Source organism: Dama dama, chromosome 6, assembly GCF_033118175.1.
Source record: "Dama dama isolate Ldn47 chromosome 6, ASM3311817v1, whole genome shotgun sequence".
NCBI lineage: Eukaryota > Metazoa > Chordata > Mammalia > Artiodactyla > Cervidae > Dama > Dama dama.
Window position 1 is genome coordinate 24,658,232 of NC_083686.1, and position 25,177 is coordinate 24,683,408.

The following is a 25,177-nucleotide window of genomic DNA, read 5'->3' on the forward strand; positions in this document are numbered from 1 at the left end:
TTGCCTGGAGAATCCCCATGGACAGAGGAGCCTTGTGGGCTACAGTCCATGGGTCGCAAAGAGTTGGACACGATTTAACCACCACAAAGGCACACAGGCAGTCTACAAGTGCAGGTGGAATTAGGCAGTTTACAGCCCCTCAGTGGAGAATGACATTCAAGCTGAAAGCTGGGAACAACTTGGTCGAATCCAGCCAGCCTGTACTGCTTTCACATTCTGAATGCCTGGAGGAAATGTGACATTTGGAGGGAACCAACTTTACCACTTAAGCCAACACAAAAGAGACTGTACAAATCTCTTCTGTTCATAACTTTTGGAGTAAATAAGAGCAAATTCACACATCAAATTTGATTTTTTCAGCAGCTTTGCGTGAGATTACTAGGAAGGAAAAAGGCCTTCTTCCTGTAACCAACCTGTAACCTTCAGAGTGATTTCTCTTTTCACTACAGATTTGGGCGTATTGGGACCCCTAGGAGCCAGAGTCCGGAGGAGTCGCCCCGGGGGTTATCCCGAGATCCAGATGGGCTTGCTTTGGATGCGAAATTTGCCCCCCACCCCACCCCCCGCACCTCGATGATGCTGCCTCCGGGTATCTGAAATTACTGGCCTACAGCATTAAGTAAGGTGTGTTTGGAGAGACCGCAAGACGCTGGTTAATTTGCACCTTTTTCCCCACCCAGCGACTTCAGCCGGGACTTAACGCTGAGAAAGGAGCGGGCGAAAACAGCTCTCCTATTGTTTTCGTTTCCTACGTGGCCGAAACCCAGAGGAGTGGCGGGTCGCCTACCTGCCTTCCATGCCCCGGGCCGGGAGCGGCTGCGCGACCGGCCGCGCGGTTCGTGGCCGGCGCTGGCTCGCCGGCCACCTCACCTATGGCGCTTTCTTCCCGGTTCGGACCCGCCTGACTCATCGGGGATGGGTGGCAGGGGTGGGGGAGACCTCACAGGGCGGAGGGACAGGAGGAGGCGGGCCGGGCCCTTCCCCCAGAGCCGGGGAGGAGGCGTTGCCGGGGCGCAGGTGAAGCCGGCTCCGGCCGATCCCGGGAACTTTCGCCGCGGGGACTCGCGGCGCGCGGCGCGCAGGGCCGGCCCAGGGAGCCGCCTTCTCCCACCTGGGCGGCGCGCGGGGCCTGTGGCCGGGGGGAGCCCGCCAGCCTCGGGCACGTTCTGGGTCTGCCCGCAGGCCGCGGCTGATGGAGGCGGGTGGCGCCACTCTGGGCGCAGGTGACACACGCCAGGCCGGGGTTTCCGCCGGCGCGGGCGAGCGCCGGGAGGGCGAGACGCAGACACCTCGGGGCCGGGGGACGACGGGGCCGCGATGGCCCGGGAGCTGAGCCAGGAAGCGCTCCTGGACTTCCTGTGCCAGGCCGGGGGCCGGGTGCCCAACGCCGCCTTGCTGAGCCACTTCAAGAGCTTCCTCCGCGACCCCGACGCGGCCCCCGGCCAGCAGCAGCGCCGCCGCGAGCTTTTCAAGGGTTTCGTCAACTCGGTCGCCGCAGTGCGCCAGGACCCCGACGGCACCAAGTTCGTGGTGCTCAAGAGGAGGTACCGGGACCTTGTGGGGGAGGAGGAGGGGCTGCGGCGACCCCGCGACCCGCCCGCGGCCGCCGCCCCTGCAGGGGGAGCTGCGCCCCGCTCCCCGCTCCCCGCGCGCCGAGGGGAGCAGCCGCCGCCGCCGCAGCCGGGGAGGCGGATCCGGCGCGAGGAGGCGCCAGCAGGTGCCGCAGCCCCGGTCGCCGACGCAGGTTGCAATGGACTCCCCGCGGGCGGAGCCCGGGAGGCGGCGCGGGGAGGCGGCAGGCCGAGGGGCCGCTCCGGACATCGGGCGCCGGTGCCCGCGGCCGCGGGGGCGGCGGCCGCTCAGGACCGAGCCAGGTGCGCGGCGGCGGAGACGCAGGGCCGCTGCTGCTGGGAATGCCTCCAGAACGGCCTGGCGGGGCTCCCGGCCAGCGCCGGCGCCGCGGAGAAGCCGGCCCAGGACGACCGCGGGGCTCCCAGGCCGCAGCGGGAAGGTGCGCCCGCCGAGCCCCCGCCAGGGCCTGCCGCGCCGCGCTCGCCTCCTGCCACCGTCGAGGCTGCTGCAGCGCCCGCTGTCTTGTCCGGCCGCAGTCCCCCAGGAGATCCGCCCGCGCCGGTGACCCCGGGCCCCGCGCCCTACTCCACTCTGCAGCAGCAGCAGCAGCGCACTCGCGAGTGGGTAGCCAGACACCCCCAGGTACCCGAGGCCCGGGACCACGGCCCCGTCCGAGCCTGGTCGGTGCTGCCGGACGACTTCGCTCGGCTGCCCTCGGAGCCGGGCTCCTGGGTCCAGGAATCTGAGTCAGCGCCCCTGGGCCCCCCTCCTCCCTCCCAGTCTCTCGTCGCTCCCACTGTTTCGGAAGCCTGGTCCGGGGATTCTCCGCTGGCAATCTTTCGTAGCATTCGATGTCAGCTGTCCCTCCAGGATTTGGAGGACTTCGTGGAACAGGAGAGCCACGGCAGTGAGGAGAGCAGCAGCGGCCCCAGAGAGTCCCCTGGAGGTTCCGAAGACGGGCTGCGTCTGGCCCTGGGAGCCCCAGCTGGGAGAAGGCTCAGGAATCCAGCTGGGGCCCCTTCTCCAAAGGAGGCCAGGCCCACCAGGAGCCCCCAGGGCCTCAGGAATGTAGGAGATGCTCACACCTCTCAGCCGATCTCCACAGGAGCTGATGGTCCTGCAGGCGACCCCCAACCATTATCCTGGCCAGCTCCCAAACTAAGGAGATCCCTAAGGAGAAGCTCTAGGGCGGGGAGAGCCAAATTGTCCTCCTCTGATGAAGAGTGCCTTGAGGAGGACTTAATGAAAAGGAGCCGACGCCCTCCCCGGGCCAGGAAACCCTCCAGAGTGGGAGCCATGTCCAGCCCAAGGGTTAATGCTGCATTGACACTAGCACATGCCGACATTAAGGCTGCCACCTCCGAGCGCGATCATCCACGCAGCTGGTGGGCCCCTGGAGGGGAGAGGCCCACAGCCTTGGTCCCCCACCAATCTTCTGAGCACAAGTCATCCCTCGTCCCCCTCGAGGCCAGGGAGCATGAATGGATCGTGAAGCTGGCCAGTGGCTCTTGGATTCGGGTGTTGAGTTTGTTCTGGGAGGACCCCCAGCTGGCTTTGCACAAAGACTTCTTGACCGGGTACACTGCCCTGCACTGGATAGCCAAACACGGTGCCCTCAGGGCCCTTCAGGACTTGGTCTCAAGTGCACAGAAAGCAGGGGTTGCTCTTGATGTGAATGTGAAGTCCAGCTGTGGGTACACCCCGCTGCACCTTGCAGCCATTCACGGCCACCAGGGGATCATCAAATTGCTTGTGCAAAGGCTGGCATCTCGTGTAAACATCCGAGACAGCAGTGGGAAGAAGCCTTGGCAGTATCTGACCCGTAATACCTCTGGGGAAATATGGCAGCTACTGGAAGCCCCACGGGGCAAGCCCATTTTCCCCGCCTATTCGTTGGTTCGTAGCTCTTCCCCCACCAGGAAGGCCAAGAGCCGAGAAGTATCTCGACATGTCACTCGAAAGACTTCCTTAGCTGCACTCCTCAAAAGTCAGCACGCCAAATGGAAGCTGGCCAACCAGTATGAGAAATGCCCCAATCTGAGGGAAAGAGAAGAGGACAGTGACTGAGGGGAGCCCCTGTCTCCAACATGGCCTCCACACCCCATCCTTGAGCTAGTCAGTGAGAGAATCCAGGGAGAGAGGGGAAATTGCCAAGGAGTTGGTTGAGAGGTCAAGTGAGATGGCCTGCTTGTTTACCTCCGTGGATTCTGTGTCAGCGCATCCTGGGCCTTCAAGGTCATCCAAGCTTTCTAACGGTGAATGTAGACAAGAGTCAGGTGCCTAAACCTGGGTGTTCTTTCCCTTCCTTTGCCACCTGGGCACAGGTGGCCACGCTATTCTCCCAAGCAGCTACCCCAGGCCTTGACTAGAGAGGGAACAGATGTCTAACAAGAAGAGAGGCAATTCAAGGAACTGAGAAGGTTCAAACAAAATCCTCTCTCTGGCTAGGAGCTCTCTGGCTTCCATTCATTTGGAGAATAAATCTTGGCTGAGGAAAAGCACCAGGTTTGAAATCAGATGGCTCCTCTTTTTTCCTCTCTCTCTCTTTTTTTTTTTTTTTTTTGCATTCAGATTTGTGCAATAAAATTATTACTGGAAAGTAGAAGTTGTGCCAAGAGATTCATCTACCCCATCCTCAGGTTTTCCTTTGAATGCAACCTTTGGTGGCCAGTGCAAGAAAAGATTCATTAATCTTTTCAGAGAAGCAGTTGGGTAAGATCCATTTGTGACTGACATTCAGGCCCTGCTTTAAAAAATAAATAAATAAAAACTAAGGGGAACTTTCCAAATGTAAAAACTGTATGGCTCATTTGCATAGTGACTGAAACCATCTTTTATGGAAATTCCTTCTGTGACAAATGGCAGAATTAGCATCAGTTTTTAGTGGGTCTGAGTGGCCAATATTCATACTCATGAAAAGAGAAATGATTTTGTTCTGGGGATGCAATAAGGGTTGTGAGGTGAATGCATCCCCACCAGGAATTCTCTAAGCTGCTAAATATAATTTTATTTGTACTAAACTCATTGCCAATTAAGATTAAATATTAGCCTTGAGTTAGTGCTGTGTCTCTAATGGGAAGTGCTCTTTTTATTTGTGATGAGACTGATCTCTGTGAATCCATGGAATAAGAGAATGGCTAGTTAATAAACTGCAGTAGGACATCAAGATTTCAGAATGTCAATTCAAAGAGTGCTGCAAGATTAAGTGTCCAAATCGAAATAGTTAATTTTTTATGGAGATATTTTTATGTGCTGTGGCAATGTTGTTGTATTTTTAACGTATTTTTGTGTTTCTTCTGGCTTCCCCCCATTAAAATGTCAACAGATATTTGTAGTTTATTGTTCTTATGCTGATTACTATTAACTTTCTTCTTTATGAAACTGTGTCTCAGTGAATGTCAAATATTTTTGTTTATTTGTAGTTTTACTTTATAATTTTGCTGAAATAAATATCTTTCTGCTCTATTAGAAAACAAACAAAAACAGGCAGAATAAATAAACCTAAGGATTGCTTTTCTCCAAAAAGGCCTATACTAGGGATGAAACTTTAGCAAATCAAATCAAGAAAGCTATAGGCACAGATGGTAGGTGTATGTTTAGGAGAAATGAAATTTTAAAAAATAAAAGATAAACATTTATGTGAATACTCTAGTAAACCCGGTGATCTCCAAGGGCGGAAAAATCACAAAAATGTCACCTTCTTTTAAAAGTCAAGGAAATGTTTTTATTTTACCATGTTGTTATTACAATGTCAATTTATTCAGCAAGTATGTTTTCCTTAGTGTTGTGGGATTTATAAAGATGAGTGGGACAGGACTTCTCCCCTCTTGAACTTAAAAATCTAACAAGAATATTTGCTGATTGATTTATACCATACCTTTCTCCCAAAGTATCTTTTAAATTTCCATTATATTAGGTATAAGTTTTTGAAATGAGACAAAGGGAAAAACGAAAAGATGCTACCAGCAATGAGGACAAAACCACTGCAATGCAAGAAGAAATTTTTTTTTCAAAGTTTCGTAAGTACAAAATTAAGTGCTCCAGAGAATTTCTGAGGAGAGAGTCCTTTGGGCTAAGAAAATCAGGGCGGGCTGCTGGAAGGCCGGGCATCTTTAGGTGAATGATCTTGGCTTTCCACAGAAACCAGCTGTGTTGGTTCTACCACATTCTTGACTGGCTGCCACGTGTGATTTCATAGCACAGCACTGACTGATTGCTCAATGGTTAGAACACAGTCCCAGGTTCATGCTTATGAGGATCCATCAGGTCCCTCTGTCCACACATCACACCTCTGACTCTGATCAACTTTCTGAAGTGGTTAACATGTATCTGGGGAGAGGGTGGGGCAGAGAGGGTTTTGAGAGCAGAGTAAAGCACAGACCTGATGGGGTCACTGTTTTGCTCATGTCTTAAAGCATAGACTAGGAGGACTGCCCGAGCCAATCTCCTATCAGCCTCTCCCTTCCACCACCCCACACTGACGCCTCACCACAACTATCAGAGTGCAAATGCCCTTACCCTCAAAGTTTCTGTCCTGGTGCCGAATTCGTTCAGCTTAGAATTCCTTTTGCTCCTTTCCTGGAGATATTGTGTTTCAGAGGACAGCTCAGAGGCCAACGCCTCCGTGAAGGCAATGCTTAGGGATGTGTCTGGGGGACACTTAGCCGCTCATGACTGGGGGGGTATGTGGCATCTGCTGTGTGGCAGCCTGAGGTGCTGTGGACTGAGGTGAGGATGGAAAGGGAATTTAAGGTCAAGATGGAAAAGATATTTTATGATGTGTGTGTATGTGCGCTTAGTCGCTCAGTCGTGTCCCAGCCTGTGACCCCTTGGACTGCAGCCCACCAGACTCATCTCTGTCTGTGGAATTTTTCAGGCATGAATACTAGGGTGGGTTGCTATTTCCTCCTCAAGGGGATCTTCCCAACCTAGGGACTGAACCCAGGTCTCCTGCATTGCAGGCAGATTCTTTATTCACTGAGCCATCAGGCTTCCCCGATTTTGTATGTCAAGACAAATAGTCATTTTAGAGAATTCCCTGATAGTTCAGTGGCTGAGACTCCATGTTCCCAATGCAGGGAGCCCAGGTTAGATCCCTGGTTGGGAACTAGACTCCACATGCCACAACTAGAGATCCCACATGCCACAACTAAGACCTGGAGCAGTCAAATTAGTAAATAAATAACTATTTAAAAAAAAAAAAAAAGCCTATTAAAGAGAAAAAGAAAAATAGGCATTTTCCAGAAAGCCAAGGATTGTCCAATCTCCTCCAGAAAACCTTAGTGTAATTCCAAGTATGGAAACTTTCCTAATGTCTTAATCTGAAAGCATGTAAGTAGAGACATAAATTGAAGTACTGTATAGGATGTACTCAATTTTGAAGTTTCCCTTTCAGATTTTCCTTGCCTTTGATGTTAACGCTGCTTTGCTGGCAAATAGGGGTAGGCAATAAAATAATTTAGCAAATAAAAATTTATTATTAGAGGCAAACATTAGAAACTGGTGATAATCTTAGCTCAACCACTTGCTCTTTTGTACATAAAATTGTAAAGTGGTGAGTTTTATATGTAATATCTACTCTACTGTTATCTTCTGCTAGCAAAACTGCTTTTGGTTCAACATTTCAGGATGTTCCACACAGCATGCCATGACTTCCAGAGGATTTGATTTTCTTAATACATTTTTAAAGTAACAACTTTGATCTATATTTAATAGTTCACATACCATACAATTCACCTAATTAAAGTACACAGTTCAGTGGTTTTGAGTATGTTCACAGAGTTGTACAACAATTACCACAATAAATTCCTGTCTATGTTTCAGAACTACTGACCCAGGGAATGAGGAGCCACTGACAGTTTAATGCAGACACGTATAGACTGGGGTTAAAAAAAAAAAAAAAAGATTCCTCTTGCTGCAGCCAGGGAGACAAACTAGAAGCAGAGATCAGTTAAGCTATTGTAGTGTCTTAGTTCCATATTGGAAATAGGATTGTTGACTCCGTCAGCTGGATGAGGTGAATGAGTTTGAATGTCTAAGGTGAGCAAAGAAAATTTTAGTTGGAGGGGTTGCCTTAGTTGATTAAAATCAGAAAAAATTAGGTAGGCTCCAAAAGGATCTCTCCATTTCCTCTCATCTCAATGCCCTAGTTCAGTGATTAGACCTCTTCATTACTGTGATGATGGTCTAGGGTCAAGTTGGCACTGACCGAAGAGTATAAATTCAGTCTCGGTATAGGCTGTTACAGCGCTGCAGTATTAGTGTATGTGCTTGTGTTTGCTGACATCAAACAAACAATTAAAAATGTGTGATGAAAGGGTAGATTGTGTAGTATTTGGGGTCGTGGCAATGAGCTAGGGTGCCTGGGTTCCTGTTCTGGCTTGGACAACCTTCAACTTCTTGGTTTTCTCATTTTTAAGGTTTTTTTTTAATTATTTAAAGATCAAGTGAATGAACACAAAGTCTTTAGAAAATGTCTGGTACATAGTAAATCCTCAATAAATGTTAGCTATTATTATTTTAAACACCATTCAAAATATACTGTTCACTTAAATTTTCCATCTATGCTAAAGACAATTCTCTAGTTGATGAAAAAGGTGCTACAAGAATAAGATTTACTGATAAAATCAAACACTTTTCCTTGTTTCAGATATAAAAAGAGCTTTTATGTCTCATTTCAAATGAAAAAGACCGTCCAACTATCTCTTGTGTGTAACAATCATGAGCTATTATGGTATGTCATTAAACAAAATTAGGTTTTAATTGAAGTCATGTAAACTATTATTAGCACCAGTCAAATTAACAGCTCTGGTTTAGTCTGGAATAGAAACCCAGGCAGAGGTCTGAAGGGCTGAGGCTTATGGGGAGTCAAGTGTGTGTCTATGTAAAGCTACCATCACTCAGGAAATCTGAAATATCTAAATTCAACCATGCAGTAAACTTTACCAAAATTCCACTAACTTGGTCAAGATGAAGCCTCACTGATTTGAATTAAAAATTATTGACGTATTGAAATATTCTTCCTCTTTACTCTAGCACTTCTTGATTCCTAGCTCCCAAGTTGGCCTCCTCTTTTCTACTTTTAAGACTTTTTTTTAAGGCATTACTGTATGTAAATTACGCCTCAAACAAGAAAATGATAGGACAAATAAGGAGAAAGATATTTTTGAAGTTACATGTTGGCATCAAAGCCAGAATTCTGTTTTTAGAGGGTCTAATTCTTCCATGTATTCTATTTCTCCTTTTGAAAAGAATGAAGAGACAATGAAAGTCACTCAATGTCTCACTCTTTGCAACACTCTATACAGTCCATGAAATTCTCCATGCCAGAATACTGGAGTGGGTAGCCTGTCCCTTCTCCAGCAGATCTTCCCAACCCAGGAATCGAACCAGGATCTCCTGCACTGCAGGTGGATTCTTTACCAACTGAGCTACCAGGGAAGAGTGAATATTCCCAAATCTTACAGCTATTAATAGGTATTTTATTGCCATCACACTTTCTGAAACCATAACTGTTACTCTTACAGAACTTTATTTATTTAAATAAAACCAATTCAGTTTATATGCTTACACCATGAGATTTATTGTTTTTGTTTGAGATGTATCCAAGATTCTTAATAAAGGAAGACATCTGCATGAAGCAGCTGACCAAGTGACCATGAAAACTAATCCTAGGAGCGATCTGTGACCGTTTGAGAAAAGGATTAGTTCTCTAAACACAGAACACAGACTGACATTGTATCAGGTGCCACCTTACCATAGCTCTGTGTCCCTTATGTCTGTGTCACCTTACATGTTCTGTGGTCTCTTGGGTCCAGGTGTTTTCCTGCTAAAAGCTTCTTTAAGACCACCTGGGAAAGCAGAGTGAAAGGACAGGTGGGCTAGTATCACCTGGCAATCTCGGATCATGGGCACAGAACTGTTTTTATTCTACCAGAGTTAACGTTTTCTCTTTATTGTGGTAAGCATCTGACTCAAATTCCACTTTGGCAATTTTTCCTCAGATTCAAAATTCCTTATGTCTTTATTTTCTATGAGTTAAGAAGAGAAAATCCTTATCCTTTATAAATTTAAAGCCACAGCATCCAGATACTGGCTTATGATGGAAATTGGATTTGCAGTAATGAACTGGTTGGTGTTCCTTAAAAAACAAAACAAAACCACAATAGGAAGTTTACATAAACATTGTCACATTTTGTGATGTGGCAAGGTACCACAATACTCCCATTATCTGGTAGGTATGGGAAATGGATTGCTTTGAATAATAAATTATTCTATTTCATAAGAATTTCTCACATGTACTTCACATAATTAATAGTTTAAGAAAATTGAACTACAATTAAATACACTCAACACTAAAACCAAATACAAAGTAATTTATGGTTTCAAAAAGCCGTACAAGATCCATAATGCTTTGTGATTATTACTATAAATATCAATTATCTTTGCATTTAAATACACAGAACTAAAGTCAGTTGATGAAAGGTTGAGTTTGATAAATTTTACATCTATTTCATACTTTAAAGAATTTTAAAATCATATAAACGATACATGTTTATTGTAAAAAAAAAATCAGATAACACAGATAAAAGAGAACAAGAAAACCAAAACTTACCTAATTTTACTACCTTAGGGTAATCACTGGTGATATTTTGGTGTGTATTCTTCCAGAATATATAACAAAAATGAAGCTATACTGTGCATAGCAACTTCCAGCCTATTTTATTGCTTAATATGTAATTATTTTTCCATTTGAATTGGGTATTTTATACTGAGTTCAAGGTCAAAGTTTAGCTCTTTAAATGGCTGAAACTGGGGCAGTTCAGAATTCATCTGTAGAACAGATTTTGCTTCAATGTCATTTCCTTTTCCATATAGGACTAGATCCTCAAGGTATTAAGTTTTAAATTATTTTAAAAATCATTCTTTGCATTCATTTGACTTGAAGCAATGGTTTTGTTTTTCAGGCAGGAGGTCCCCTCTCCAGGAAACTGGTTGCCTGCTTCTGTTCATGGCAGGAAAACAAGAGGGTACTCCTGTTACCACCCATCTGAAACCTGTGATTGTTCTGTTTGCTTGTGGGGTGGTGGAGACATAAGACAGGTGTGAGCCAGATATGACTGAAGAACATTTATCAATACTATGCTTGATCATTACCTAAAGTGGGCTAGATCTACCAGTATCACTGGTCTGGGTTTTTTGTTTGTTTTGATAGCTAGGGAGAATATTTTAGAATGACTTTATCATTCAACATAAGAATGGGGAAGGGAATATAGTTATCCAAAAAGCTTTTTTTTCCTGATTGTATGCATCTTTTACTTAAAGAATTTCCTGAAGATGAAATTTGCTCCTAGTTTTATTTTCTATTAATAATAATAAAAAACATTCAAACATAGTTACAAAAGATATACTTTAGGGAGTAGTAAATTCTAATCATTTTCAATCCCATCAATTACTCTTAATTTACTTTTAACTGACTAATGCTAACTAGCATGCATATTTTATCTTCCACTGTTCTCATTAACAGCATACTCCATATATTAAAGCAATTTTCTTAGCTTACATTTTTAATGACCAGGAGGTATATCACGTTAATATATAATAGTTTGCTTAGCTATTTCTCTACTTTTTGACATGCGGATCATTTCTCACTATAATAGTACTGATAAATCTTTTTGAAAATAATTGTGAGGTCCTTTCATTTCTTGGCTATTTTCCCAGGTGCAATTTAATAGCTTACATTTACATTTACCACTTTGTACTTCAAAGGGATTGAGTCAAATTAAAGAGACATGAGCAAGGAAGTAAAAACTAAGGAAATCTGAATAAACTATAGACTGCAGATAATAAATCAATGTTGGTTCATTAATTGTAATAAATGTACTATACCTATGTAATATGGAAAACTATGTTGGGGGATATTTTAACTCTATGTGCTATCTGTTGAATTTTCCTATAAATCTAAAGCTATTCTTAAAAAGCTTATTAATCAAAAAAAAAAAAAAAAAGAAAAGAAAGTACAAAGCAAAGATGGTAAAACCTTAACATGGAACGGGAGTAAAGGGTAAATAGTTCTTTATACAGTTCTTGCAGCTTTTCTCTGTTAAATTTATTTCAAACCATAAATTTATTTTTTTCCATTTATTTTTATTAGTTGGAGGCGAATTACTTTACAATATTTTAGTGGTTTTTGTCATACATGGACATGAATCAGCCATGGATTTAAAAATATAACTGATTATCCCTTTTTTGGAACCACATCTATCCTAGATGCTCACCAAGAGTTAATCTTGCAATGTAATAGGGGGGGTTGTTATTATTATTATTAAATAAAATTGGTCCCCACCAATGGGAATCTCAAATGGCCCGTTACTAGGCAGAATCTGGGTTCTCCACAACTGGGAAGGGGACAGATCTGACCAAGGATAGCCAGAGGCTGATTGTCTCCTGGCCAGGTAAATAAGGGTGCAAGTGCCATCCAACAGGTATATCCCAGAAGCCATTTGAGTTTTAAAAATGTATCTTGAGCCTCTGACCCTCTGGTGTCAGTTTTCAAAGGACCTGGCATTCCCTGTAGTTTGTTGCCCACCATCTCCTCCCTAACAACACCCCCCCACCCTACCAACTTTGTAGAGGTACTGTCTGGGGCTGGGAAGAGGTGGACCTGCATGCATGGACCAATACTTTAGCTTGTGGTTAAAAAAAAAAGTATCAAGAACAGCAAAAAAGACGAGACTTTTACCGGTGGTCCAGTAGCTAAGACTCCATGCCCCCAATGCGGGGGGCCTGGGTTCCATCCTTGTCAAGGAACTAGATCTCACATGCTGCAACTAAAGATCCGACATACCTCAAATGAAAGTTTTAAAAGATCCCACAATTAAGACCCAGTGCAGCCAAAAAAAAAAAAAAAAAAAAGCAACAGAGCAGTTAAGAGATTTAACAGTTAACTGCAGTAAACAGATTTTGTTGAAGCCTTTTCTTTTTTCCCTTACAAGCTCTTCTTTGTGGGTCTAACACTTGACCAATCATTGCACTTGAATTGCACGTCTGCTGGAGAAGTAGAACTCCGGGCTGGCTACAAATGCAGTGAAATTCCCTTTAGAATTAGGTGAGAGCTTCCAGCACAGATTTCCTTTTCCTTTCATCACCGACTCCAAGCAGTCGAACATGTACTTGGCCAGGACTGGGATTGTGATCACATGGAATATTTGGATGTCCCTCTTTCTCACCTCAAGGGCATCTCTGGGAGAGAGGAGTCCCTGCCAGACAGCCAGATTCTCACTGCACTGTCCAAGTTTTAAGATGATAAAATTACACTGAAGTGGGGATGAGATGTTATCATTGTTTATCCAAAGTCTAACTCTAAACAGTGACTGAATAGCAAAATTTCTCAGAATTAGGAAAGAGGGTTTAAAGTAGTTATTTAGCTTGTTTTTTTTTTTTAATGTTAAATTTATCAAAGGAGCCAGTTTAGAAATGGTAAGTGACTGCTCACCTATTGTATCATTGTCACAAGATGACAAGACACAAGACATTTGTCTGAATTGAAAACATAGGCATTTTCTCTATTTTTCCCTCAATTAAGTTCAGTTTAGTAGCTCAGTCGTGTCCGACTCTTTGAGACCCCATGGACTGCAGCACGCCAGGCCTCCCTGTCCATCACCAACTCCCGCAGGCCACTCAAACTCATGTTCATTGAGTTAGTGATGCCGTGCAACCATCTCATCCGCTGTCATCCCCTTCTCCTCCTGCCTTCAACCTTTCGCAGCATCAGGGTCTTTTCCAGTGAGTCAGTTCTTCACATCAGGTGGCCAAAAAGTATTGGAGTTTCAGCTTCACCATCAGTCCTTCCATTGAATATTCAGGACTGATTTCCTTTAGGATGGACTGGTTGGATCTCCTTGCAGTCCAAGGGACAGCAGACTAAGGTGACATGCTCTGTAAAACTTCCAATTTGGGCACGTTCCTGGTGGTCCAGTGATTAAAACTTTGTGCTTCCAATGCAGGGGATGAGGGTTATATCATTGATTAACCTTGATCAACTAGGATTCCACATGCCGCAGGGCAACAAAGTCTGCCCATTGCAACTACTGAGACCATGCACTCCCTCCGGAACCCCTTGTGCCACAGTTAGAGAGAAGGCCCCTTGGCCAGAATGAAGTGTCCTGCATGACATAACGAAGATCCAGAATGCCCAGTGCTGAATGAAGACCCAATTCAGTCAAAAATAAAAAAATAAATTAATTAAAAAAAAATAACCTTCCAGTTTGGGGTCATTGATGTCCCCAAATTACAGTTTGGTGAATTTTGCAGAATTCATCTTTCATAGCAGAGCTCATTACAGCTGGCCGCTTCTGAATTAGAAGTAGGTCAAGACCTTGGAAGATGATGGAAAGCAGGTCTTCTCACACGTGGTCTGTGGCTCATCTGCATCATTACTTTGCTTGTTAGATAAAAATGATGGATGCCTGAACTCCACACCAGATTTAACAAAGGCCAATCTTTGGGGCCTGGTCTGGGAAATCTCTCTCAACCCAAAAGCTCTGGTGATTACTATGCGCACTGAAGTTTGAAGAAGAACTTTGCTTTACTTTCCTCAGGCACTGTATGATAATTACAAGTGTGGAGAATTACAGTGGTAAAGAACCTGCCTGCTAATGCAGGAGACACAAGAGACTTGGGTTCGATCCCTGGGCTGGGAAGATATCTTGAAGGAGACCATGGCAACCCACACCAGTATTCTTGCCTGAAGAATCCCATGGACAGAGGAGCCTGGCAGGCTACAGTCTATAGGGTATATTCTAGGTAGTAGTTTCTTATCAGATATATAAGTTCCAAATATTTTTTCCCATTCTGTTGTTATCTTTCACTTCTTAATAATATCATTTGAAACAAAAATGTTCTAAGTTTAGACAAAGTGCAATTTATTTTTTCTTTGGTTGATAAACTTTTAATATTGTGTTTAAGAAACCATTGCTAGGAATTCTTTGGCAGTCCAGTGATTAGGACTCCACACTTCCATTACTGGGGACCTGGGTTCAATCCCTTGTCAGGGAATTAATGTCCCACAAGCCACATGGCATGGCCAAGAGAAAAAAGAAGAAGCCATTGCTCATGAAGGTTTACTCCTATGTTTTCTTCTAAGAGTTTTATAGTTGAGATCTTACATTTAGGTCTTTGACTGATATTGAGTTAACTTTTGTATATGACATGATAGTGAATTTTATGTGTCAACTCGACTGGGCTAAGGGATGCCTAGATGGCTAGTAAACCTATCTGGGTGGAAATATCAGGGTTTATCCAGAAGAGATTAGTATTTCAATCGATACACTGAGGAAAGAAGATCTCCCTCACCAAAGCAGATGAGGGTCTTTCAATCCACCGAGGCCCTGAATAGAACAACAAAAAAAGGGAAGGGCAAATTTACTCTTCTGTTCAAGCAGGCATGTCTATATTTTCATGCCCTTGGACATTGGCACTCCTAGTTCTTGGACCTTTGAAGTCAGATTGGACTTATACTATCAGCCACTGCAGCCCTCAGATCTTTGGATTCTTACAACATTAGCTTTCCTGGTTTTTAGTCCTTTAGGTTTGGACTAGAACTGCAGCACTGGCTTCCCTAGGCCTCCAGCCATCCTCCAGCTTGGCCTCCATAATCTTGTGAACCAGTCCTTCATAATGAATCTCTTTCTATACATCTGCGTATATCCTATTGGTTCTTTTTCTCTGGAGAATCCTGACTAACGTAAATAGGGTTCCAACTTCATTCTTTTGCACACGAATATTCAGTTGTCCCAGTACCATTTATGTAAAAGACTATTCTTTTCTCTACTAAATTGTGTTGGCACCCTTGTGGAAATCAGCTGACCAGAAATGTAATAATTGATTTCTAGATTCGAGCTTCCGTTCCACTGATCTATACATCTATCTTTACACTAATACCTCATTGAATAGATTACTAGAGTGTTACAATAACTTCCAAAATTAGACAGTGTGATTCTAACTTTGTTCTTTTGCAAGAATGTTTTGGCTATTCTGGGTCCCTGGAATTTCCAGATGAATTTTAGGAAGTTTGTAAATTTCTGCAAAGAAAACAAAAGGCCTGGTGGTCCAGTGGTTAAGAATCCACCTGCCAGTGCAGGAGACAAGGGTTCAGTCCGTGCTCCGGGAAGATCCTATAATCAGCAAGGCAACCAAGCCTGTGGACAACTACTGAGCCAGTGCTCCAGAGTCCATGAGCCAACTACTGAAGCCCGTGCAACTTGCAGCCTAGTGCTCCACGACAAAGAGAAGCCCCCGTAATGAGAAACCCAAGCACCAAAACTGCGAGAAAGCCCACTCGCAGCATTAAAGACTCTTCAAAGCCAAAAATAAAATAAAAGCAAACAAATAAAACCTTAACCAAAAAAAAAAGGCACATGGGATTTAAATAGGATTGCATTATCTATTGATTGATTTGGAGAATCTTGCCATCTTAACAATATTAAAATTTCCAATCTATGAACATAAGATGTCTTTCCATTTATTTAGGTCTTTCCTGAAGCACAAGCCCAACCCTATCATTTGAATCCTTCTAGGTTTCTAGAAATATGTTGGACCTTTTCAAAGCTCCCCGTGGATATCTTATTCCCTAGCTTTTCTTTCTAATTTTGGGGGTCAATTTCTTGTTTGTCTCAACTGTTGTCACTACCTGAGGCAGCTGTGATGTTAAATAACTGCTGTTGACTGTTTTTGACAAGTGTTCGTGTGGAAAAAGCTGTTCTGAGTCAGATCAAATAAAGACAAGTCCTTAGAGTTTTCCAGGGAACTGCCTGACATGTCAAATAATGACAATTCCCCGGAATGGTTTTCTAGGGAGTCCAACCCCCTTCCTCCCTTTCCAGTGGCTGCCAAGATGCTGGTTTTCACTGTGAATGTGGTGCCATTTGTTTTCAAGGCTATTGTAGAGCTGGGGAAAAGGGGAAGGAATGAGGCAAGTTAAAATTCCACAAAGTGCACTGTGTTTACTGACATTCAGCCATTTTTTATGAATAAATACTCCCCTTTGGCCAGTTTCCAGAGTTCTGTAAAAGTTGTCTTTGACAGTTATTGCCAGTGTTCGTGCTCTTTTTATGGAAGAGCAACTTTTCAGAGGTCCTTCCTCCTACCATCCCCGCTATTGTCACTGCCTCTCCACTTCTAACTTGCCGTTTATTTTTGAGGAAATCACTTAATTTCTCTGAACCTCTATTTCTCCATTAGGAAAAAGATGAAGGAAATAATTCCCCAGAATATCATAAAGATCAAATTACACACATACACATCAGTCCACTGACGAAGCTACAGAAAACCACAAACACATGAGTGTAATTGCCGTGTCCCTTGTTAGCGAGGATTCAAGTTCTCCACATTCTATCCCATGTCAATCCCACTTCTTCAACCTTTCCTGGTGTGGGAGTCTTCTCATTGTTTTTGATTGTTCAAACAATGTATCACTTTAGATAGTATTGATTATTGAGAGTTGTTTCTCTCACCCTAGAGTCTAGACTATAAGGAATCAGGAGAGCTCCTTTGTCTCCCTTTGCAGCAGAATGAGGAATGTGTATGTGCATGTGTAGTAGCCCGCCAGCGTCCTCTGGCCATAGGATTTCCCAGGCAAGAATATTGGATTGGGTTGCCATTTCCTTCTCAGGGGATCTTCCCGACCCAGGGATTGAACCTGCATCTCTTGTGTCTCCTGCATTGGCAGAGAGATTCTTTACCACTAGTGCCACCTGGGAAGAATGAAGAATAAGTCAAGAATTGCTGAAGCAAAGAGAAGTAAAGTGATTTGTCAGAGGAAGGCATGGCAACCCACTCCAGTATTCTTGCCTGGAGAATTCCATGGACAGAGGAGCCTGACAGGTTACAGTCCATAGGGTTGAAAAGAGTTGGATAAGGCTGCAATGACTTAGCATGCACACAGCTAACAATTTGTAGACTCAGTACTGATTACCTGGCCTGAATGACCTGCTATTTCCATTATGTCATTTGGTATCCCCAAAGGTTAGGGAGTAAGATCAACAGAGTTCTTTTGATACAATTTTTCTCCATCATACGTGTTCTTTTTAGAGACAGTGGGGAAAGATGGGTAATCTGACCCAAAGCCATTAAGATAGAAGTAACATTTTATTTACTATTGAAGGACTATTAGTTTCAGCTTAGTAAATGTAAGTAAGAAACTGATTTGACTTCTTTAAATTCTTGATTACTGGGACTTCCCTGGTGGTCCAATTGTTAAGGCTCCATACTTCCAATGAAGGTGATGTGGGCTCGATCCCTGATCAGAGACTAAGATCCCACATACCACGTGGCACAACCAAAAACAAACAATTCTTGACTACTTAGTTTATTGTCAATTGCAGATGAGATTTACAAAGTGGACTAGGAAATTTTCCTGGAAGTCTATAGCTACTAAGTTGCTACGGATCACTATTACTTTCTTCCTTTCAATCCATAAAGTGTGCATCATTGCCCAAATAGCCCAGATAATAATTGCACAGTTACTTTTTGACCTCGTGTGATACTTGTTTGGCCTTAATTCACTGGTCCCAATGTTCATCTCTGGTGCTTTTTATGCCACACTTTTTTCATTATTAAGTTTACTTTATTCCTCTGTTTGCTGAATGTGCCTTAGAGTAGTTTTTACAGAAATGATATAAAGGCGGTAGATCTTCTGGGCCCTTGAGTAACTGAGAATGCATTTCTGTTGGCTTCTGATATGAACACCTCAGCTGGACACTGATGCTTGGATCACAGGCCCTTCCCTTTCAAGGTGTGGATAAAGGCATAGACATTCTGTTTATTAATGTAGAGCTGCAACATTTCACAAGTCCTAGAGGAAAAATCTGTGTAGATTACAAGAGGGATGATGCAGAAAGCCTCAAGCCCTGGTTTAAGACTTTTAAATGCTTCTGAGGGTATTTATTGATGTCTTTAAAAGTCTATTAAGCAGTAGTGACTCAGACTGGAGGATGTGGACAGAAGGTTGGAACAGTGTTCAATTTCCATGGTAACAGGAGTAAAACATCCCCAAATAAACTGCCTTCCCTTTGTTGTAGTTGCAGGTTCAACGGTTCTCATATACAAAGATCTGAGGTCTAGTCTCCTCCCAACAATGGAAAGGTAGGGAGGCTGAGGCCTCCTCAGACCCAGTGGAAGACAGAGCCCAAAGTTCATTAACTCTTGCAGTGGATTCTCCAAGCAAGGCCAATAAATGCCAGGATAACAATTCATTTTCATTTCTATGACCTAAGCAATGCATATGGCTTAGCATATCACACTAATAATAATAAAAAATAATAGCTAGCATGTTCTAAATGTATACACATCTTAATTTATTTAATTCTCATGACAACTTTAGGAGGCTACCAATTGCTGTTTTTTTTTCCCCCCCAATTATTTTTATTAGTTGGAGGCTAATTACTTTACAATATTGTAGTGGTTTTTGCCATACATTGACATGAATCAGCCATGGATTTACATGTGTTCCCCATCCTGAACGCCCCTCCCACCTCCCTCCCCATCCCATCCCTCTGGGTCATCCCAGTGCACTAGCCCTCAGCAGTTGTCTCATGCATCCAACCTAGACTGGCGATCTGTTTCACACTTGATAATATACAGGTTTCGATGCTGTTCTCTCAGATCATCCCACCCTCGCCTTTTCCCACAGAGTCCAAAAGTCTGTTCTATACATCTGTGTCTCTTTTTCTGTCTTGCATATAGGGTTACCGTTACCATCTTTCTAAATTCCATATATATGCGTTAGTATACTGTATTGGTGTTTATCTTTCTGGCTTACTTCACTCTGTATAATAGGCTCCAGTTTTATCCATCTCATTAGAACTGATTCAAATGAATTCTTTTTAACGGCTGAGTAAAATTCCATGGTGTATATGTACCACAGCTTCCTTATCCATTCATCTGCTGATGGGCATCTAGGTTGCTTCCATGTCCTGGCTATTATAAACAGTGCTGCGATGAACATTGGGGTGCACGTATCTCTTTCAGATCTGGTTTCCTCAGTGTGTATGCCCAGGAGTGGGATTGCTGGGTCATATGGCAATTCTATTTCCAGTTTTTTAAGGAATCTCCACACTGTTCTCCATAGTGGCTGTACTAGTTTGCATTCCCACCAACAGTGTAAGAGGGTTCCCTTTTCTCCACACCCTCTCCAGCATTTATTGCTTGTAGACTTTTGGATAGCAGCCATTCTGACTGGCATGAAATGGTACCTCACTGAGGTTTTGATTTGCATTTCTCTGATAATGAGTGATGTTGAGCATCTTTTCATGTGTTTGTTAGCCATCTGTATGTCTTCTTTGGAGAAATGTCTGTTTAGATCTTTGGCCCATTTTTTGATTGGGTCATTTATTTTTCTGGAATTGAGCTGCAGGAGTTGCTTGTATATTTTTGAGATTAATCCTTTGTCTGTTTCTTCATTTGCTATTATTTTCTCCCATTCTGAAGGCTGTCTTTTCACCTTGCTTATAGTTTCCTTTGTTGTGCAAAACCTTTTAAGTTTAATTAGGTCCCATTTGTTTATTTTTGCTTTTATTTCCAATGTTCTGGGAGGTGGGTCATAGAGGATCTTGCTGCCAATTGCTCTTATATCATTCCCACTTTATGGTTGAAGACCTTAAGACAAAGAAAGGACAAATTGTTAGCTCGGAGTTATACCCTTAGCAAGCAGCAGAGCTGGCAATAAAATTGGTGGAGTCTGCTATCGAAGAATCTGATTCTCTCCACCACACTATATTAATATATTAATATAATGCATAATAAAACTTTATCGATGTAAATATATTTTTAAACACTTTTTTTAAAAGAATCTTTGTCCTCACTGCACAGCATGTGGGATCTTCAGTTTCTAGACGAGGGATCAAACCTGCACCCTTGCATTGGAAGAATGGAGCCTTATCCACTGGAATGTCAGGGAAGTCCCAATATAACTGAAATCCTTTTTACCTGAGTTGACCTGCTTATTCTCCTTGCTGTTACATCACCCTTTTGTGACAACTTCTGTTACTTATAAACACATTTCTTAAAATTGTACATACTGTGAAGGGGTTTAGATGGGATAATCAGGGTTTCTCTAACTAAAATCCTGTGATCCTGTGAGATTTGTTGTAAAGAAAGATGTTATGCCTATTACAGTCATCCAAATAAGCTGAAGTGATAAAATATATTAGAAATGCCGAGGGGAAACAGGTGCACTCACAAATGACATAATTCATTCATTACATTTCTTTTAAGAGCAGTTTGAATGTGTGTCTGTGTGTGCATGCGTAGGTATAAAAATCTGGTATTTCCACTTTTAGAGGATTACGTCAGTTAGGAATGTTGTGGCCATAAATAACAAAACTCTTGATGGGGCTTACGATGGCTTAAATGTATAGGGGTTTATGTTTCTGGCCCAGCACGAGGTCTAGAGGTAGGGTTACTGACAAAGTGGTCCACAGTCCAGCCTTGTTTGGGTTGGACCTCTGGGACACTCTTGCTTTCTTGTCTGGTCACAGGAAGACTACCTTAGGCAGCCACAGAAGTCCACCATGCAGACCCCTTGGTATGGAAGGAGAGTTCACTGCCAGCCTGTCTTTCTGGATTCCTGGGTGGTGTTTGTGCTGAGCAGGTTACAGTGAGGTCCATTTCTGCAAGATGCTTGTCAAAAGGACATTAGGGGATGGGCAACAATTGAATAAGGTCTGTAGATTAGCATACAGTATAGTATGTCCTTTGGCCACCTGATGCAAAGAACTGACTCATTGGAAAAGACTGTGATGCTGGAAAAGACTGAAGGCAAAAGGAGAAGGGAGTGGCAGAGGATGATACAGTTAGATAGCATCACACACTCAATGGACATGAATCTGAGCAAACTCTGGGAGATAGTGAAGGACAGGGGAGCCTGATGTGCTACAGTCCATGGGGTCACAAGGAGTTGGACATGAGGTTGAACAACAACAACAATGAATCAAAGTTAATTACTTGATTTTAATCATTGTCCTGTGGTTATATATATATTTTTATAAAGTTCTTGTTTTTATTTTTAATATTCTGGCTGCACCACATGGCTTGTGGGACTTTAGTTCTCTAGACAGGGATTGAACGCAGTCCCCTGCATGGGAATATAGATTCTTAACTCGTGGACCACCAGGGAAGTCCCCAAATGTCCTTGTTTTTAGGAAGTACATACAGAAATCTTTAGAGCCAAAGGAACATTATACCTACAACTCAATCGCAAATGGTTAAGGAACAAGTGTAGGAAAGAATGGTAAAGCAAACATGGTAAATGTTAACATTTGGGGAATCTGATAAACAGAAATTCTCTTTTATTTGCAACTTCTCTGTAAGTTTGAAATTGTTTCAAAATAAAAAGTGAAATATATTTTAAAAATTACTCAGATTCAGACTTGGTCTCACAACACTTGTGAATTTGTCGGGGATCGTTAGCGGAAACATATGATACACTGTTAGCAGTTTACCCTTACTTAGAAGTTTCTCTACTAATTGATATAATGCCAATAATAAATTGCTACTCCTCAACATAAATTAAAAACAAAAATCCGGTGGCTTCCCTGGGGGTGCAGTGGTTTAGAGTCTGCTTTGCAATGCAAGGAACACCAGTTTGATCCCTAGTCTGGGAAGATCCCACAGGCCTTGGTGCAAGTAGGCCCTGTGTGCCACAAGTACTGAGACTTCACACCTAGAGCCTGTGCTCTGCAACAAGACAGGGCCCCGCAGTGAGAAGCCCGCAGCCTGCAACTAGAGTGTAGTCCGTGCTCACCACAACCAGAGAAAGCCCACGTGCAGCGTCAAACACCCGCCACAGCCAATAAAAAAACAACCCAAATTCCATTTTTATTTTTATTTATTTATTTATTTAAATATGGAACGCTTCACGAATTTGCATGTCATCCTTTCACAGGGGCCATGCTAATCTTCTCTGTATTGTTCCAATTTTAGTATGTGTGCTGCCGAAGCAAGCACCCAAATTCCATTTTTAAAGCCCTACTCTTACAAGGGGTTTCCTTGGTGGCTCAGACGGTAAAGAATCCGCCTGCAATGTGGGAGACCTGGGTTTGATCCCGGGGTTAGGAAGATCCCTGGAGAGGAAATGGCAACCCACTCCAGTATTCTTGCCTGGAGAATCCCATGGACAGAGGAGCCTGGTGTGCCACAGTCCATGGGGTCGCAAAGAGTCAGATCACGACTGATCGACTTTCACTTACAAGGGGAAATTGGCAGGAAGCAGAATTTGTTCAGGTGTACCCCTGCTGAGGCACCTGTCTCCCTGTTTCCCTCTGCTCACCTGTGGACCTTACGTCCAACCTCTGGGCTCCGTGGTACCATCCTTAGCTCCTATCCGCCAGCCCCTCTGGTCTTAGTGCTTTGTGTCTGCCCAAGTTGAGGACCTTGAATCACCTCTACATTAAACTCCCATTCTGATTGTGTCTTTGCCAGATAGCTCGTAAATAAATTCCTTGCATAACCCTGGACCCTAGAAGCCACCACTCCCTCCTGTCCATTGGTTCAGCAAAGCTTCAGCCAACCTATCCTCCCATCCCCAACCTGGAGAGGAACGAAACCCTTGTATTCATCCCCCCAACAAATACTTAGTAAAAGTCTACTGAGAACCAGGCACTGTTTTAGGCCAGAACAAAACAGACCAAAACTATGCCCTCATATAGAACCTAAACTCTCGTGAAGGAAAGCAGAAAACAGTATAAATAAGCCAATATATAAGGAAATGGCAACCCACTCTGGTATTCTTGCCTGGGAAATCCCACGGAGAGAGGAGCCTGGGGTTATGCAAAGAGTCAGACATGACTCAGTGACTAAACAACAAGAATAGTTTGATAGATGGGGATAGATTCCTACCGAGAAAAATAAAGCTTGCCTTTAGGAGCCTGAGGTAGAGAGAGGTTCATTGTGAATTTTGAGAGGTGACCAGAGAACACTTTTCTAGTAGGAGAAACAGAATACCTGTGCCCAAATCAAGCTGGTACAAGTGATTAAGTTCTTTCCAGAAAGGAGAAGTGTAATTGGACCTTCTTGGAAAATAAGTGATAGGATCATCTGATAGTAAAGATAAGTACCTCTCTGAATCGCTTCTCAGCCTTTTGGCTAAGATCAAGTGTAGTACCTCTCTGAGAGCTGACTTCCTGATTTCCCTCTGGGTGGCCTATGCGCTGCTAGTATTCAGATTCCAGGGATGGGAAGATCCAGGGTGTAATTTGCTGTCTTCACCAAGGTAGTCTGTGCTGCAGTTTACAAAGGCATTTACAACATTGCATAACCGTTCCAACCAGTTCTAATTGTCAGGCACATGATCAGTGTCAGGGTCGGGGCTGTTGTTTGGTGGAGTTTGGACAGAGCAACTGGCCGGAGGAATGGAAGGAATGGAGCTTCTCTGTCTGGGCCCCTCCTGCCCCGCCCCTACTCCAGCCTCAGGCCCTAAATATCACAGAGCCATCCTTAGGTTTCCCTGGACCCCTCATCCTGCTCGACCTTCCCCCATAGCAGAGACAGTGGTCTGTTCCAAAACTGTATCCACTCCAATATGACCTTTCAGTAAAAATAAAGTAAAATAAAATGCAGGGCTTCCCTGGTGGTTCAGTGGTAAAAAAAAAACAAAAACCCGCCTACCAATGGAAGAGACAGGGTTTGATTCCCGGTCAGGGAAGGTCCTACTTACGGTGGAGCAACCAAGCCTGTACGCCACAACTTCTAAACCTGTGCTCTAGAGCTGGGGAGCCACAGCAAGAGACGCCACCACGAGAAGCCCAAGCACCGCAAACAGAGAGTAGCCCCTGCTTGCTGCGGTAAGAGAAAGCCCTCAAAGCAACAAAGTCCTAGCACAGCCAAAAATAAATAATTAAAATAAAACCTAAAAATTCGGTCTCTTGTGGTAGGGAATTGCAGAAGCAAGATAATCTGCTGAAACTGTCTCATCCTTGGCTGTTCTCAAAGTTGAGTGTTCACATCAGACACCTAGGGGGCATAAAATGGTGATTCCTGGGCCCCAGACCAGATCTACTTAGAATCTCTGCGGTGGATCCAAGGAGCTGGTGTGGTCATGAAGATGGAAAATCTCTGTCCTTTTCCATATCTCGGATGTTCCAATGGCTTTGTAAAACACGCATCCACTTTCTACGCTGCTCTGGTGGATCAGCAGTAAAGAATATGCCTGCGATACTGGACACCGGGGTTCAGTCCCTGGGTAGGGAAGATCCCCTAGAGACAGGAATGGCAATCCACTCCATATTCCTGCCTGGAGAATTGCATGGACAGAGGACCCTGGTGGGCTACCGTCCATAGGGTCACAGAGACAGATGTGACTGAGTGATTAACACATTCACTTTTCGCTGAGAAGACACACCTGGAAACTTATTATACAGACTCATTTACAAGCCCCATTCAAATACCTGAATCAGTATCTCCAAGACAGAGAGGCCTGGGAATTGGTCTTTTAAATCAGCTCCTTGAATTTTTTTTTTTTTTAATAAAAAAATTTGAGCAAGCTCCTAGATGATTTAAAAAAAAAAAAAAGGACAGGGAAGCTATCATCAGACTAGCAGAGAACACATCA

The 25,177-nt window shown here is 43.7% G+C and overlaps 1 protein-coding gene and 1 non-coding gene across 2 annotated transcripts; one reads left to right on the forward strand and one right to left on the reverse strand.

The window, feature by feature from the left end:
• Positions 1-1,106: 1,106 nt before the first annotated feature.
• SOWAHB (sosondowah ankyrin repeat domain family member B) lies at positions 1,107-4,900 on the forward strand. Its single transcript, XM_061145752.1, has one exon. The coding sequence runs from the start codon at positions 1,318-1,320 to the stop codon at positions 3,637-3,639; it is 2,322 nt and encodes a 773-aa protein (XP_061001735.1). The 5' UTR covers positions 1,107-1,317; the 3' UTR covers positions 3,640-4,900.
• Positions 4,901-22,468: 17,568 nt separating this feature from the next.
• On the reverse strand, positions 22,469-22,575 carry LOC133058943 (U6 spliceosomal RNA). The gene has a single exon (XR_009693451.1). It is a non-coding gene; the product is annotated as a U6 spliceosomal RNA (small nuclear RNA).
• Between the last annotated feature and the right edge of the window lie 2,602 nt (positions 22,576-25,177).

Coding starts and splice junctions, on each gene's coding strand:
- SOWAHB (XM_061145752.1), top strand. CDS start 1,318: ATGGCCCGGGAGCTGAGCCAGGAAGCGCTCCTGGACTTCCTGTGCCAG.